At 36.2% G+C, this 18,370-nt stretch overlaps 2 protein-coding genes across 10 annotated transcripts in view; one reads left to right on the forward strand and one right to left on the reverse strand.

The window, feature by feature from the left end:
- LOC134211818 (uncharacterized) overlaps positions 1 to 18,370 on the reverse strand; it is a 150,257-nt gene that overhangs the window by 131,089 nt on the left and 798 nt on the right. For 8 of the 9 annotated variants that reach the window (XM_062689096.1, XM_062689099.1, XM_062689103.1 and 5 more), the window contains exons 2-4: positions 15,850 to 15,982; positions 15,574 to 15,672; positions 7,042 to 7,278 (exon numbers count right to left, since the gene is read on the reverse strand). In XM_062689096.1, coding sequence (XP_062545080.1) covers positions 7,042 to 7,278; positions 15,574 to 15,672; positions 15,850 to 15,982 — 469 coding nt within the window. The remainder of the gene's footprint in view (positions 1 to 7,041; positions 7,279 to 15,573; positions 15,673 to 15,849; positions 15,983 to 18,370) is intronic. The other variant, XM_062689095.1, reaches the window with a different exon arrangement.
- LOC134215701 (uncharacterized) lies at positions 592 to 2,267 on the forward strand. The gene is made up of 5 exons (XM_062694830.1): positions 592 to 673; positions 729 to 859; positions 922 to 1,629; positions 1,683 to 2,021; positions 2,091 to 2,267. Exons 1-5 carry the CDS (start codon positions 604 to 606, stop codon positions 2,265 to 2,267), a joined length of 1,425 nt encoding a protein of 474 aa, XP_062550814.1. The 5' UTR covers positions 592 to 603.

Genomic DNA, 18,370 nt, shown 5'->3' on the forward strand with positions numbered 1-18,370 from the left:
TTCAATACATTTTTCGAATCAATATCTTCCACATAATGTACATATTCACATAAGAGTTTTCACAACTTTGTTAATGTCCAAGTCGGGTGGTTTAATGGACTGAACCACGAGCGTCTTCTTTTTCCACGATTCTTCTTCTTTTCGCTCGAAAAAATGACATCCGCTGCGGGCCGATGAACATTTGAGTGAATTCGAAGCTTTTAGTTCACCGGATGTTCACGTTGATGTTCATTTTTTGTAAACTTTGCCCTCAGATGAGGTTTTCTTCTTACTGAAAATCGACGCGTGACGTCATCGTGGTTTAGTCCATACCCGGAATAAAGGCAATTAACTTTGATATGTTGTTACACTGAACCAATAAATATGATTAAATTTATATGAAAAATATAATACCCATCTCATGATATCTATTTAATCAATTTTATTTGAGTCCAATAACACCTATCAGATACTTGATTAAGAACTAAAAGGTAACATTATGAAAATGATTTGAATCTCTAATTGATGTTATCTGAAAAATCATATGCTTTGGTACATTTCATAATCAGATAAATTTTATATGATTATCTAATGTGCAAATATTGTAGTGTACACAGAATCAAGATGGCAGCCAGTGCGCAAAACTTGCTAGCGGATTTAGGATTCCCCGACGATTTACTTCAGGTGTTCAGAGGTAATTCAAGTTTTATAATAACCCCAATTCATTACTTTAATGTTCGTTGTTTTAGAATGCGGGATCACTCTGTATGAGTTGGTATCCATATCGTTCGAAGATTTTAAAAACAAATTGGAATCAACATCAGTTCAATGGAAGTATGAAGTACTTTTCGATATTATTGACGGTTGGAGGAAGCGAAATGTAAAATATTTCCGAAAATATTTATATTCACATATATGATTAATTTGGTGTTATTTTTACAGAAATTGTATGTTGTGCAAACAGCTCCGAAACCGTTGACCGCTAGTGCATATTTAGCACCGCTACCTCGATCCATACCTGTCACCGGATCCATTGTGATAAACAAAGAAACACCGGAGGAATTACAGGCCAAGGCGGAAGTTGTTGATACATGTTCTCACTCAGCTCAGTCTGCAGTTTGTCTCAGTTATGTGCCTCCAGTTGCGGCAAGCGACGAGTTCACAGTAGCTGGTGTCTCAGAAGAGCTTGCAGAATGTTCCAATTTCTCATCGGATTCTTGTTTGAAAGATAAACAGACGGCAGAAGCTCCCAAGCTAACATCTGCGGAAAACGGCGAATGTTCAGTGCAGGCTGGTGTTTCAGGATATCTCGGTAAACATTCTCAATCCCTTCCGCAGGCTACAGTACCTGTCGCTCCTATTTCTTCGGTGACAGAATCTGGTACGGAAGACAAGCCGGTGGCAGAGCTAGATGTAGCAACACAGAGCAGCGTATTTTCAGCAAGCACTCTTCTTACGCTCTTGGAAGCTACCATAGAAGGAAAGGATATTATCGAGAAAGCGAAAATTGGTGAACTTTCAGAACCCAAACAGTTGCAATTATCAACAACTATCGCAAAGTTTCATCTACAGCATAAGTCCAGACTCCGAACAGAAGATTTGGAGACATACGCCGAAGCTATCACAATCTTATTCAAGTTTGAGATAAAGGTAAATTAAAACCATATTTTTCTACTATTGTTTTACATACTATGCATTTACAGGACAATTATTACATCAGCCGAGGCGGCGATCGTCGCAACCATGGTGGTAAAATAGCAAATAAAATTGCAAATCTGAAGCAGAAAAAACGTAAAACCGAAATTAAAGAGCACGAACACGCCAAAAGTTTGAAATTGTGTGCTGTTCATCAACCCCATGAAGAACCAGAAGCTCAAGATGCTGTAAACTGGTTAATTTTGAATCAGCACCCATGGGATTCTGTTTTGCACAAATGGCCTCTGAGTTTTAATCACCGGAAACAATATTTAAAATCTGCTAGTCTCGTTGAACGGTTGCTCACTACATATTCGCATTATAAATCAGCGCACGGATATCAACTAGTAAGTTTAATGTTTACAAATGGTGAAATGCGGTAAAAGCTATAAAAATATGCAATATTTCTTCTACAGATCGACATTGATTATCGTCTCCTAGAGGTTGGTGCAACGGATGGAATCGATAAACTGGATTCGATTACTCCAGCGATTGTAACGTACATTGCTCGAAAGGGAACCGATCCATCGGTTGTCAAACTTGTAAAACATCTAACGGATAGCAGCACCAACAAAGGTAAGCAAATATGGTGATGCTATGCAATCCTTAGATAAAAAACTGTCCAACTTTGTCAGTAAGATGTATTTTGCAAGTTGTAACTGATTCTAATTTATATTTCTTTTCCTTAAGCTTATTCGAATTTTACAATTTTTTTCAGACGTTAAACTATGTGCTCTTCTGCTTGGCTTGAGCACGCGGTTTTGCCACCTCTTATAGTTGGACGACGGTTCAAACCAACTATTTATATGGCACAGCATGACACGATTCTCTTCGTCGAATCCATCGAAGAAATAACTGCGAAAGTTCAAGAGACGTATGCATCATATGCAGAAAGAAAAATAGCGGTTGTTCCAAAGCTGGTTGTACTCGGAACCGGAATAGATAATATCGAAGGACGTTTCTTCGTGTGTTTTTCGGATGTCTGTTACGAACTACCATCTATCGCTAGAGCCACGGACGTGCTGATAAAACTATCAGTTGTTTTTGGACTGCCGTACTCTAAAGTGTCAAAACTGATTTGGCACTTCATTGCCAACTCAGCATACGGCATAGTACGTCCTGAATCATATGTGACCATTAATCGCCTTAAAGCATACTTAGAAGCCACCAAGGAGCAACATTAAAGATGATGTTCCCTTGTATGATAAAAACCTGCAGTCATGCGTTCCAATCAGTAGATTTATACCTGGAACATATCAAAGAGTATCATCGTGTACCGGTGGACTACCGGTACGAATGTACTGGACCATCATGTAGACTAGTGTTTTCGAAATTTTACCCGTTTAAAAAGCATCTGATGTTACACTCTGTTCCACATCAAAAAGAGAAGAGCACCATCAGTGATATTCCTATCGACGAAGATATAAATTATTACAACGCACATTGCAGCACCAGTCCAAAAAAACAGAAGTGTGGCGAAACGACGGAATACGCAGAAAACATTGAGATTACAGAGAAACGTGACGCGGTAGACCAGGCAGCTTTAATGTTTACGGTTGGTTTACACAACAAAAATAACATCACTAGAAAAGATGTGTATGATATACAGCGGAAAGCAGGTCTCATATTTTCGGAGCTAGGGGTCCTCCTATCCGATTTGAATATGACGTCAGACAATATTGATGATGCATTTAATTTTAAGAATTATCTACAGAAAATGACAAATGTTTTCGGTTTTATTAGTTCGGATTTTAAGTTTTTTAATTATTTGTATAAGACAGATAGCCTGCGATTGCCAACAGTCATAACCGTAAAAAAAATAAGCTAAATAGAAATCCTATCAGTTTTAGTGAAGAATTAGATATAAGTCATGATCAAAGCTTATTAATATTGATGCCTTTAAAATTTCAAATAACTTCGTTCTTAGAGTCAAATGACGTACTCCAGAAGATTGTCACCAGAACGCTCGAGTTAGAAAAATCAGATCAAATACGAAACTACGTTAATGGAACAAAATGGAAAGAAATCAAAGAGAAATACGCAGACGAAATTGTTTTACCTATCTGGTTGTATACGGACGAATTTGAAGTAAATGATAGTCAAAGTTCGCATAATAATCGACACTCCGTATTTGGAATCTACTATAATTTTCCCACGGTCCCAGAAGAATTTCAAGCCAAGCTGAATAATATTTTTGTAGCTGGTATGTTGAGAAAAGTAGATGTAAAAGGCAGTGGAATCAACAGTTTGCTAGATGCATTAATTGCGGAGTTCACTAAACTAGAACAAGATCCAGTAGAGCTAAATATTAATCGCAAAGCGATAAATGTTAGATTCGCTCTATGTCTGTTGCAAGGCGACAACTTGGGAATACATACTACCTTGTGCATGTCCAGCAGTTTCAATGCTAGTTTCTACTGTCGCTTTTGTAGACGACCTAAAGAACTTTTGAAGAGCGATGTTAATGAGCATGCTGACTGTATGCGACGCAGGGCTGACTATGAAGAAGATATAGAAACTGATATGCATAGCGAAACAGGTGTACAAGGGTACTCGGTGTTTAATAAACTGCCATCATTCCATGTAGTGGAGAATAAAAGTGTTGATCCAATGCATGACTTATTCAGCACCGGTATATGCAAATATGGTTTTACGGAAGTTTTAGATTACTGTATTTACCGTAAGAAGTACTTTACAATAGATGATTTTAATACAATTCGTCGTAACATCAGTGAACTCAGCTTGGTACTTTACAATAGATGATTTTAATACAATTCGTCGTAACATCGGTGAACTCAGCTTGGATAGCTTGGACTCAAATGGATGCCAAACATAACTGAAACGTATAACAGTAAGGAGAAACGTAAATCTGTATCCATTCGTCTAACATCAAATGAAATGCGCATATTGAGTCACTATTTTACTTTTATTGCTGGACGGTTTATCCCAAGAGAAGATGAAGTGTGGGTGTATTGCACTTCTTTAGTAAAATTAGTAGATATGTGTTTAAAACGCTCTTTTACAAATGAAGAACTTGATATACTCAAAGATTTGATTTGTGAACACCATAATTTGTATCTGGCGCTTTTTAAAAGAGATCTCAAACCGAAACACCATTTTTTGGTCCATTACCCAAATATTATTCGTACATCTGGACCTGTAGAAAAATGATGTGTTTTAGGAACGAAGCAAAACACAAAGGCTTCAAACTATATTCGCACATAATGTCCTCACGCAAAACATCTGCTACACGTTGTGTGTAAAAGCTTTTTTGCAATTTGCCTATGAGCTTTTGAATGACAATTTCTTTAAGGTTTCCGTTGAAGCAAATTTTGATCTGTGTGACGTGCGTTCAAGATGTTATTATAAGATGCTCATTCAACCGATTGTCATTGATTCAGGGTTTGAAATATTATGCACAAATGAAATTGTGTTCAAAGGAACCAAATATAGAGCAGGATACTTTATTTCAATAGTCGACAAAATCAATACATTCTTATATCAAATACTAGATGTTGTAAAACACAGCGATATTTGTTACTTGGTTGTTCAAGCTTGGAGAACTGGGATGTTTGACAATCACTACTTGGCATATGAGGCAATTGAAAGTATTCGGAACGCTGAGCTCATTCCAATTGATTCTTTCAATGTTCCACCTGTTACGTTATACAATATTGATGGTCATTTTTACTTCCGTAATAAATCATGTTTTAATATAGATAATTGTACCTACATAAGTGAAATAAGTTATTAGATATAGCATAATAAATGGATAAGCGTATTTTTAAAACTTGTTTTTTTACTTAGAAATAGATTTGCTTCTGTTTTCGCAATCTATATCAAGTGGACTAAATTCAGAATGTTGTTTTCGAAACAACATAATGAATCTGGAACATTTGATATATATTGCGATAACTGGAGTAACAATTTTATTTTTCGCGCTTCTATTTCAAATCAAATGTGCTTGAAAATCTTATAAATTTTATTGGAAATTTATATGGTTTTAAATGTAAAATAAGATAAAATTTATAGGATTTGGTATATGATTGGAACACATATTGCTCTCAATTTCTATATTTATTTTATATAAAAGTTATATGATTAATATAATGAACATAATCTATATGATTCTGATATAATAATCATATGAAAACCATTATGGAAAAAAGCTATATGTTTTTGCTAATGAATTGAACATGAATAATATTTTGAGTGTAGTACTGATGTTCTAATATATTTCAGTTGAAAAAAAAAGAGCAACGGGTAATGTTTTAAATATAACCGCGAATAGACGTAGGACTTGTATAAACGTAAAGTGTTTACATTTAACTTTTGAATTTATGGGGTTTGATTATAGGTATTGATATTGGAAACGGCAATTTACATGCTGTGTTTATTCAAAACTTCTGAAAAAACTAATAATTAAATACAAAATCAGTGTTGCTTTGTTTCGAGCTGTTACACCCTTTTAACTCAAGCAAATGTATTGCCGTCATACGCATATTTGTCCCATGTTTGCTGGGATTTCCTATGTACATGGGACAATTATGCGTAGAACGGCAGTGTAGGGGATTTAAAAATGTTTTATTGATGATAATAGTATTTAGTTTTAAAATTCTATAAATAAAATTTTTAAGACTTGGGCAAAAAGTGGTATTTAATAAGAGAACTGTCCCGTTTTCAATTTGTTTTGACGTTTCGATGTTCCGTATAATACATACGCGAGGAGAAGTGGATGAACGCTGTCATCAGAGGAAAAGTAGAATCACTGAAATTTAACACGGCAAGGTATAGCCAATGGAATTAAAAATAATTTTAAAAATTACAAACAGAGATTTTTTTGAAAATGATTTATTAGGCTGGATTAGAAATTCAATAAACATCCAAAGTACTACCATCTCTGGAGTCATTTCAAGAAAGAACTTCATTGTCATTAACAATCAAATTAATATATGTATAATGTAGATAATCAAATTTCTAACCTCATGCTATAAATTATTTGTAAATAAATATCATTTTGAAATTTTGAAAATTATTTTGAGAGCTGCATCCCATACCTCGCTGTGAATTTTTTTTCATGATTCTACTTTTTCTTTTGATGACAGAATTCATTCTTCTCTTAGCGTATTCAATCTGTTATGGACTAAACCACGATGACGTCACGTGCCGATTTTCAGTAAGAAGAAAACATCCGCTGCGGGCAATGTTTACAAAAAATGAACCTCGACATGAACATCCGGTGAACTAAACAACCTCGACATGAACATGTGAACTAAATGGCGGGTTTGCCCCACTTTCCCCTACTGCTAATTGAATATATTCAGAGCGGTTGTTTTTACAGCTATAAAAATCAATAAATGCACTTACCTTTGGAAGCTTCAAACTTGACACGTTCTGAAAAATATTACCATTGTATTGTAACAATGGCAAATAACTTTCCATTATGCTGTACATTTTATCAACAAATCTCGTATCTTGCTCATCACATTTACATTGCTCATAAATTGCATTTATGTCACAGTGATACATTTTTAAAAGGGTGTACAAAAAATGGGCTCTGTACTCTAGGACTATTTCCGACATATTTCGATCCGATCCCACCGCCTGAAATTGAAGTTTGAGTTAGTAGATTTGAATCCAAATAAAATTGAATTCGTTTAACGTCTGGAAAATCAACTTATTTATCTGAGTTCATCAACATGATAAAAGCATAACATAATAAAAATAGGAGATGAAATTGGATTGATTTAAGTCCTACACTGCCGCGATTCGCATAAGAGTCCCATGTCGATTTTTGACGATTTTGATTTTCTTTCAGAAATAAGCTTAAAATGAACTCATCTTGAAGAAAAACTGAAAAAATAAAAGGCTTTGTTCTAGAAATTTGAAAATCAAACCCATTTGTGTTGTCCCACCTTGCTATTTATTGGCATAACAGTCACATTCCAGATTTTGATACACTCTCGCACAAAACATCAATGTAATTATGGTCCATTTAATAGTTCCATAGCAATGTATACAAATGAATATTATGCCAAATTTTCAGAAAGATTGCTGATTTTATCGATTTATTAGAATTTTTTGAATTTCTTCATGTAAAACGAGTTTGGAACTCAACGGCATATTTCTCAAGTTGACGAAAACTGACATGGGACGCTTATGCGAATAGGGGCAGTACAAGCTCATGCTAGTTAGGGTGAGGTGGAGCAAGATGGCTCACTGGATAAGATGGATCAGTGCTGTTTTTGAGCATCAGCATTGTATAGATTTTAATACAGAGATTATGCCTTTGTAAGAAAAACAATTTGATTGGATTTATTGTCACTCGATGTGAGGATAAAATTTCATTTTGGTAGGGTATGGCAAGGTAAAATATTTGTCTTATGCGAGACGTGTAATCTCGTCCAACAATGTGAAATTAAAACTTTTTTTTGTAATAATATAGTGAAAGTATCATGAACTTGCAAATGGGGAAAAATGGGTCAGCACATACTGCACGGCATAGTTTTTATTCAGAAACCCAACCTTATACTTGTGACAGATATATGATGCGAAAATCACTGTACAGCATAAAATCATATATCTGTCACCCAGAATCACGTTGGTATTACCCAAGCAATGATGTTTCTACGCTGATACGTACCCTGCTCTGCGCCCGTTGTATACAACGTTACAGGTACAGCGCAAAGCAAATTTGAATGCAAGCAATGCTAGTAACGCATACAATGGCGCCATCTGGTTGCGGTCACTACCCATCACATGCCACATCATATCACTGAATTTACTAAATGATTTGTTCAGTAGGCATATATTTATAAAAATATTGTAACTGTTTGTCCTGGTTATACTTGATGACCTTAAATAATTTTCTTTTGCTATTATCAGCTTTTTTGAATTCTGAGTTTCAGACAAGTCTGGAACGCTGATCTTTTTTCTTAGTTTCTTGTAAATATTTCTTATAAAGAGGAAACGTCAACATGTTTTCTATTTATATTTGAACTAATTATTTCCCAACAATTAAATGAATATTTCATCGCCTACAATAAGTAATACTTAACAGCACGGATATCTCCATCAATCCTTTTACTTATTTTAATATTACAGTCCTGGATTCACTGATTCAGCCTGGTTGATCCGAATTGCCCGGAGAATGTCCCGCATTACCACATGATAAATCTGTAAATTCTGGTTGAGCTATGGAATTCGTAAGAAATTGGATTTAAAAAAATGGACAACATCCGGAAAACCAGGAGAAAAAAGAAATCTTGGACACTCTAGAGGGTCTACTGAACTTGAAGAATGGAGGTTTAAATAATTTTGAGAATCTAGGCCATTTCCGTATATGTATCGAAAAATCAACGAAAATTGAAATAACTTGTCAAACTCTGGATAATGCAGGAATAGACTGGCCCAGGAAACAAAAAGTTGTCTAATTCCACGGGGCACCCCCCAGGATTGTGTCTTTGGGTGAGAAAATCAATCTCTGAAAATTTCAGCTCAATCGCTTGTTGCATAAGCTGGCGCATTTGATTTGAAGTTTGTATGGGGGTTTCATCCAAAATGTATAGGAAAATACACCTCCGTCACTCATTCGATCTGGAAATTGGTTCTTATTGCTCGATTGTCCTCAGAATTGCAAAAACGGCAGTTGGTATGCCACAGAACAATTTCACAGAACATTGTATGATGATTAAATGAACTTTTATATAGGTTTCGGCTGATGCGATTCGATCAAAAAACCCAAAAATACACAAATCAGCTCCTAATGAATCAGCCGAAAATTATATAAAAGTTCATTTGATCATCATGCAATGTTCTGTGAAATTGTTCTGTAGCATACCAACTGCCGTTTTTGCAATTCTGAGGTCAATCGAGCAATCAAAACCAGTTTCCAGATCGAATGAGTGACGGAGGTGTATTTTCCTATACATTTTGGCTGAAATCCCCATACAAACTTCAAATCAAATGCGCCAGCTTATGCAACAAGCGATTGAGCTGAAATTTTCAGAGATTGATTTTCTCACCCAACGACACAATTCTGGGGGGTGCCCCGTGGAATTCGACAACATTTTTTTCTCCCCATAGTAATCTGGGCCAGTCTAATGCAGGAATCTAAGGAATCTTAAGTATTTGATTACTCAGGAGGGTTTAAAGAATGTGGAAATATTGAGAATTTGTATGATTTACACAGTTAAACGTGTCTGAAGATATTTGGTAAAGTTAAGATCATGATAATGATCCAATCGAAGCTCTAGAATCTAAGAAAATGGGATATCAGAAAATGTGAGAGATTCTTTTGGAGTATCCTTAAATTAGCAAAGATCTAAAAAGTTAGGAAAACGCCTTCAAAATCCGAAGAATGAAAAAAATCACAGTGATTGTTCAGACTGAACACTTACATTTTTTTTAAATCACGATAATAAAGAATATAATAATAATTACTTACATATTTTGTAAGACAACGGACAATGCCAGAAAATTTTGCATATCGAAGAGTTTCCACGATTGGAGGGAACAGTTTTAATAGGGATTTTGTTTGGGCGTAAATAGGGATTTTGCGTTTTCTTTTTCAATTCCAATAATCAAAAAAGCTGTACATATTGTAATATACCTAATAATTTTGATAACGACAAATTTACTTTTTAGCAATTTTACAGATAGTAGTGTTTCTCTACATCAATCAAAAATTCACCAAGTGTGTTTTGAACAACAATAAAAATGTTTAAAATAATCAGCAAAAGGCCGGATTTGAATAAAGTATGTAGGGGGAAAGACGGCTTTGGCAGGTTTTGTTCTATTATTGTCAGGGTGCTTTTGTCGACCAAGTTTTATGAAATTTGGCCACAATGTTCTTTGATATGCAAAGAATGTTTAGGCCTAATTTGAGCATTGTCAGTCATAAAAAACCCCTGCCAATAATATAACAAAACCTGCCAAAGCCGTCATTCCCCCTATTTACATTTATATTTACAGGTCATGTAAAAATGGAAAATAAATTTTTATTATTTTGTAAGAAATCTATATGTAACGCAAATAATACTATAGTAACGCAGCGAATGGTAAAAAATATGTGTGTCATCCTGCTGCTGTACGCGTACAACATGGTACGTGTATCACTGTACAGAAATCATATGTCTGTCGATAGTATTATTCACCAAGTAGAGGTATTGTCGGCGTAGCACCAAGTTAGAATTCGGAAGTCGGGACTTCCGAATCGAACTTTCTTCCGAAGTTTTATTTGTCAAACTAATTGATGCGTTGTTTAGCGCATCTTTAGGCGAATTCAGCGCACTACTTCCGAAGTTGGGAAAGTTGTCTGTATCTGGAGAAAAATCTAACTTCGGTATAAAAAGCGGTATAAATTTATTCCGGATACACAATATACTGTTGGTACTGTCTCGCGTTTAGCCAAGACACCAACCTTATATGATTTTATATGGTTCGATATATCATTTTCTTCATAACTTTTATACTATCGACAGACATATGATTTCTGTACAGTGATACACGTACCATGTTGTAGGCGTACAGCAGCATTTCAAAATATTCAAATCAGGGGTCTGCGAAGCGGCCATGTTTCTGATGCCAGCATCAAAATCATCGATTAATTTAATACGAAGGCGTAATCATAATCGTTGAAACCTGCCATTGAAAAAGTGTTTTGAATATCGTGATATTTTGGCGAAGTAGAGCGCTTGGTGCCCATTGAAATATGAAAATTTATTAAAGGCATCAATAGTCTTGATGAAATAGCACCTCGCATTCATACTTTCGCACAAGTTCTTGAAAAATGATGAAAAATAATTACGTCTATTTGGAAAAAATCACTTCGGAATAGTGGTTTGTTTACAAAATAGAATTGTCAGTGGGAAACCCAATTTCAATAGAACAATGGGAAACTCAAAGATGTTGGCTATTGTCAAACGTAGTGGGTAGGATTGGGGTTGCCAGATACCTGATTCAAATCGACCGCGTTACGCTGTGTTGAAAGATTTTAAACGTTAATAGCGTTCGTCTCAGTGAACGCATTTCTGCGGTAAGCCCCTCAATCGACAGATTTCAAGTATGCCTTCCATGTCCATGCTTGATAAAGCCCAAAAAACTTGTTTCAATAGGCATGAAACTGTTTTCAATGAAAAACATTGAGATCAAGGGAACCTATAAATATGGGTACCGCATAATCTTGCATCATTCCATTACCACGTTCTGATTGGTGCAGACATCAGCGAATGAGCAGCCGCTGGGTCTGCCGAAAAGCCATAAAATAGCGCAACGCGATTTTTTCTTTTCATTCTGACCGGGACAAGCGAAGCAACCGCATCATCGATTGAACAGCACTCACATCTTTTAGCAGGGAATGAAGTCTGCACCGACCGCTTTTTCGGCTCGACACCATCGAAGCGACCATTATCAGCCGAAACCTAGCCAGTACATCAGCAGTCCACCCTACAGACCCGACAAAGCAGCAATGCTGAGCAGATACCGGCAGCAGCAGCAGAGTCGAGCCAGCCGAGACCGGCCGGCATCGGTGCTGAGCCGTGTCAGGCTGAAGAAAAGCCACATGATGCAGCATGTATGTCCAAAAAAACAAACGGTTCTTCAGAGAGCCAATAATAGAGATCAATATCAATGCTTTCAATACCCTTCGGGATAGGAATTGTACTTGGGTGCCAAATCCAATATTCTAGAGATAAAATTTAATGCGTGATTTTCATAAATAGCGTCAAAGCTAACAGTGGGTAATTTTTCTGATTTAACCGCGAAGTGGACGAAGGACTTCGCTTGACCATGCCTTTAAAGATGCATAAGATGTCCAAATCTCTCACATAATCTTATTTGGATAAAAAAAACACCGATAACAGATCAAACATTAATAAACTATCAATCGATTTTTCATCAAATGTTGGATTTTTTGGCATTGATAAAAAAATATGTAGATAAACATTGTTTGATACTGACCGCACACAAAGCGAACGTGACTGAATGATCGTCCCATGTTATGAATTCTAAATCTTATCACCCGAAATCCCATGTCCGGGTGTTTCCTTCCTTCTACTACTAACAATGTTGTCTCGGAAAAGAACACGTACTTCCCACCTGAACTGCAATTCTAAGCTCGCTTGCCCGGCTTATTGGCCTGTATCTAGCGAAAAGTCCCGTTAGGAAATATACGCCAGCAGCGAGCAACAAGCGTAAAAAAGAAGAAGCCCTTCTCGAACGTGTTGATGATGATGACCCTTTGGCTGACAAAGAAGCGGGATACAAGACACTAGCTGATTGGCCCACCAATTGGGAAGCAGAGAAGATTCAAAATAAGATATAAAAGAAAAGTGCATTCGCTCGCAGAGCATTCAGTTTTTTTTTTGTACCATCACTAGAAATTCGCGGTTAGTTGAAAAGATCGTTTTCTTACTTTTTGCACTTAGCCGAAGCAAACAGCCTTTTTCAAGGCTCTAAGAGTTAAAAATAATGTTCTCCTTCAGTCGCTATCGCACGGATTAGAAGGCCCTTCAGTGGAAGAAGATACAGTCTACATCCCCTGCTGAACCAACTTGTGGTTTATTTTAGGCAGTCCTTCAGTGGGAAGGTTGCCACTGTCGAGGCTAATATTTCGTGACCGGACAGATACTTCCTGAATTTTTTTGAAGATTCTTGTTCGAGGTAGATTTGATTTCTGTGTCGGTTTGATGAGAAGAGTTTTGCCAAGGAATGGTATGCAACGCCGATTATTTATCCAAAATAGTTGATGTGAGAAATTTGGACATATTATGTATCTTAAAGGCATGGTCAAGTTAAGTCCTACGTCCACTTAGCGGTTATGTCACAGACATTACCCACTGTTCGTTTTTCTAACAAAATAATAAAAATTCATTTTCCATTTTTACATGACCTGTAAATATATTATTAAAATGTATATACATACATTAAAATCCGGCCTTTTGCTGATTATTTTAAACATTTTTGTTGTTGTTCAAAACACACAAAATCACTAATTACGCCCCAAAAAATTCCTATAAAACGCCTGAGGGTTCGATTCCTGCTCCAATCGTGGAAACTCTTCGATATGCAAAATTTTCTTAACTAGTCTACCAGGCATTGTCCGTGTCTACAAAATATGTAAGTGTTAAGTCTGAACAATCACTGTGAATTTTTCATTCTTCGGATTTTGAAGGCGTTTTCCTGACTTTTTAGATTTGTAGATCTATGCGGATTTAAGAATACTCCAAAAAGATTTCTCACATTTTTTGATATTCCATTTTCTTAGATTCTAGAGCTTCGATTGGATCATTGCCATGATCTTAACTTTACAGAATATCTTCAGACACGTTTAACTCCGTAAATCATACAAATTCTTAATATTCCCACATTCTTTAAACCCTCCCGGGTAATCAAATACTTCAGATTCCTTAGATTCCTGCGTTATTTAGAGTTTGACAAATTATTTCAACTTTTGTTGATTTTTCAGTACATATACGGAAATGGCCTAGGTTCTCAACACTATTGAAACATCCATTTTCCAAGTTCAGTAGACCCTCTAGAGTGTCCAAGATTTCTTTTTTTCTGATGGTTTTTCGGATCTGGACCATTTTTTTAAATCCAGTTTCTTACGAATTCCATAGCTTATCCAGAATTTACAGATTTAACATGTGGTAATGCGGGACATTTGCCGGGCAATTCGGATCAAGCAGGCTGCATCCGGGACTGTAGTGCATAATCCGAGACGTCTGGAATTTATGTTAAAATAAGTAAAAGGATTGATGGAGATATCTATGCTGTTAAGTATTACTTACACAAATAAATCTTCTAGTATCTTTTTGATCAATATCAAATATAAAACACTTAAGAAGTGTTCACGTAGGCGATGAAATATTCATTTAATTGTTGGGAAATAATTAGATCAAATATAAATAGAAAATATGTTGACGTTTCCTTTTTGTAAGAAATAATTACAAGAAACTTAGAAAAAAGATCAGCGTTCCAGACTTGTCTGAAACTCAGAATTCAAAAAAGCTGATATGTAATGGCAAAAGAAAATGATTTAAGGTAATCAAGTATTACCAGGACGAACAGTTACAATATTTTTTATAAATATATGCCTACTGAATAAATCATTTAGTAGATTTAGTGGGATATAAATTTGTAAAATAAGTAGTTTGAATTAAAATGGAATATACAAATATATACCAGACGAACACGTTCATTGGTCGTTTTTTTTTTAATTCAGAACAAATTTTCATAGAAATTTAAAAACCTTCTCGAGTATAGAAATTTTGAAGAATTCCCCGAGGAAATTTAGAGGCATTCCTCGTGCAAATTTTCTTTCCGAATTCAGAAGATTTTTCTGGGAAAATTCAAAATAATTTCCCTTGATATTTAGAAGAACCTCGCTTCAAAGTATCCGAATCATATCAGAACAATATCCCGTGAAAATTCCGAATAATTACAATGGAATAATCCAGACAAAATTACAATGGAAACTAAACCGAAATAGCCGTGGAAATTTGTTGTGGAAATAAAAAAAAAATTATGAAAACTCTGAAGAGTTTCCCGTAAAAAATATTCGAATTCACCATAAAACATCATAATAGATTATATAATGGAATAACAGTGAGAAATGAGCAGATATGTGAAGTCAGATGAATTTCCTGTTAAAAGTTATTCGATATCTAAAGCAAAAATATTGATATGATATTAGGCAACAAAATATCGAATATCGAAACAAATGCTAATCCAATAGAAAATATCGGAAGGTCTCTATAATAGAACTTAAGAACTGTATTGAAATCTGCTATCTGCTGTTTGGATGATACATGAGATGAACGAGAGAGAAATAACTTTCCAAAGGTTACAAATTCGATTTTCGTAATGCAAAAAGTGAAAATTTATCGAATTACTTACCAATAAAAATCGTCCAAAAGATTTAATGGCGAATTTTCCACTTTGTAATGAGATTATTCGTGGTTTAAACAAAGTTTCACTGAGAAAGTGAGCCGTCCCCTAAAAAGTACAAGTTATTATAGAAAGACTTTAATTTCGTCTTGCCTTTGTTTTTCGCTTGAAATGCATCAACATTGAACTAGAAAGCTATAATATTTTATTATTATTATTATGTCTCTGTTAGTGAGATTTTCAGCCCGAGGCTGGCTCATCTCAGAAATATTATATTTTACTTACCATTAGTTGACCACATAACAGCAGCTTCTGTGTTTCGGAAACCCAAGATGGATGAAAATAAATAACCGATTTAACAGGATCGTGGAATTCGTCGTTTTTTAATGTATCGTAAATGAAGACGATCATCATTTCCCTGTGAATTAATCAAGTTTGAATTAATGATTATGTACTTTCATTGCCTCGCAGTCAGAAAAGTTCCGCCAAGTACACGTTGGTGAAAGTATCTAGTAAAAACCCAGATTAATTCACATACAGTGTGATTTTGACCCTTCCTTAATTATAAGGACATATTTTCAGACATCAGTAAGTAAAAATTGTCTCGATCTCCTTGGACATAGAAGTATCATCGTGTTTAGCCTCATGATAGTATACATATACGACTGCAAAAATGGTACCTTGGCTTAGAAACCTCGCAATTAATAACTGTGGAAGTGCTGCGAGGCGGCAATGTCATAGTGGAGGATGTAATGCCAACATCCAAAAAATGTAGGCATTCTATCAGGAATGCATATGGAATATCCTCCATAAATGCTAACACCTCGGAAATTCATTCGGAAATGAATTCTAAAATTTCATAGAAATTTATTTAGGAAAACCTTAGATAATTCTTTAAGGAATTCGTCCTTAAATTTCTTCAGAAATATTATCGAAAAAAAAACCTTGGGAATTTTCTTTAGCAATTCCTTCCAAATTTTCTTCAAGAATTCCATTAGAAATTCTTTCAGAAATTCCTTCGATTTTTTTTAATTATTCTGGAAATTCCTACAGCAAATAATTGAATAAATTTCCAAAGGGATTTTTGAATAAAAGAAATGGGAGTTAAGTTCTGAAGGAATTTTAGAAGGATTTTCTTAAGGAATATTCTCCGTAATTCTTGAAGTAATGTCGCACTGAATTGCTGAAGGAGTATCCGATGTAAAACCCGAATTTATTCCGTAAGGAAATTCTAAAGGAATACCTAGAGGAGAAACTTCCTAATGAATTAAGGAAAAGACAATAGTGGACCCCCAACCAATACTGGACCCTCCAGCACTTTTTGCATTATTACAGCACAATGTAAACATTATGCTATGAAATTGCATCGGGAGAACCTACCTTACAGTCCTATGATTTGATTACATGCATTGGAAATGCTACGGAAAGTTAAATTAGATGATTTTTTACAATTTTGTAAAAAATAAACACAAGAGTGTCCGTTGGGGGGTCCATAATAGGAAAGAAGAACGCCCCGAAGCGGTACATCAAAATCAAATGAAGTGTCGACTATAGGGAAGCAATTTCCTATCATGGCTCCCAGGGGGTCTACTATAGGGCGAATTCAGTCAGACATTGAAATGTCAATTTCAACGAATAACGTCGTGTATTTGAGTGTTTTATGTATGTATCGTGAAGAGGAGATGCAGAACTTGTTTTTAGATATCAAGCGGAATTAATATATTGAAAATTTCTACTCCTTATAGCAGTAAGAGCAAAATTCTGCTACTAGGGGGTCCACTATTGGGCATTTTATTCTTCTTCTTCTTCTTATTGGCATTACATCCCCACACTGGGACAGAGCCGCCTCGCAGCTTAGTGTTCATTAAGCACTTCCACAGTTATCAACTGCGAGGTTTCTAAGCCAGGTTACCATTTTTTTGCATTCGTATATCATGAGGCTAGCACGATGATACTTTTATGCCCAGGGAAGTCGAGACAATTTCCAATCCGAAAATTGCCTAGACCGGCACCGGGAATCGAACCCAGCCACCCTCAGCATGGTCTTGCTTTGTAGCCGCGCGTCTTACCGCACGGCTAAGGAGGGCCCTAGTTGATTTGAATTTCAGAATTAAAATATCCCACTGCGCAACAGACGAGCTCGGTAGTCTAGAAGCTACCGCTTCTGCCATATAAGCAGAAGGTCGTTTTTTCTTCCTAAACAATGGAGGGGAATCTGCTCAACAGACATCCTGGGTTGACCAGGAAGTGCGGGGTTAGGGGCCACCTCCAATGAGGGAGGCAGGACTACATCCCCGACCCGCTAAACCGTTTCCATTGCCGCCAAGCCCATAGTCCCTTCGGTACTACCAGAAAGTAATGCTTCAAAGGGGGGCCAGTGCACAACGCACCCTCAAGGTTAGCTGCGTGTCCTTGCAGCACCGAACATCGCGACTCGCTGTTTTTAGAAGAACACCATGGTATCGTGCTAGCGCATTGCCGGCTTTCCAGGTGGCCTTACCACGCCCTATGTCCTCGGAAGGTGGGAAGGGTCGACTTCGCGCCTGCTTCCCTCTGCACGACTGGTATCAAGCAGAAGGTCGTGGGTTCAATTCTATTTGTATTCCTATCTTAGTTCTTTCTGTGTTTCACGGTCTACCAAAAACAATTCCTACTGTTATAACCTCCCTCACAATCCCAAAACCTCCCGTGGCACCTATGAGAGGTCGTAGAGTTCTCTACACCTTTCTTAAGTAGGTATCCAACTAACCATCATTCCCCTTCCTCAGCAATCATAAGGACGTGGCCAGGATAAATCTCGACTATT

Source organism: Armigeres subalbatus, chromosome 2 (genome assembly GCF_024139115.2).
Source record: "Armigeres subalbatus isolate Guangzhou_Male chromosome 2, GZ_Asu_2, whole genome shotgun sequence".
In the NCBI taxonomy this organism is placed as follows: Eukaryota; Metazoa; Arthropoda; class Insecta; order Diptera; family Culicidae; genus Armigeres; species Armigeres subalbatus.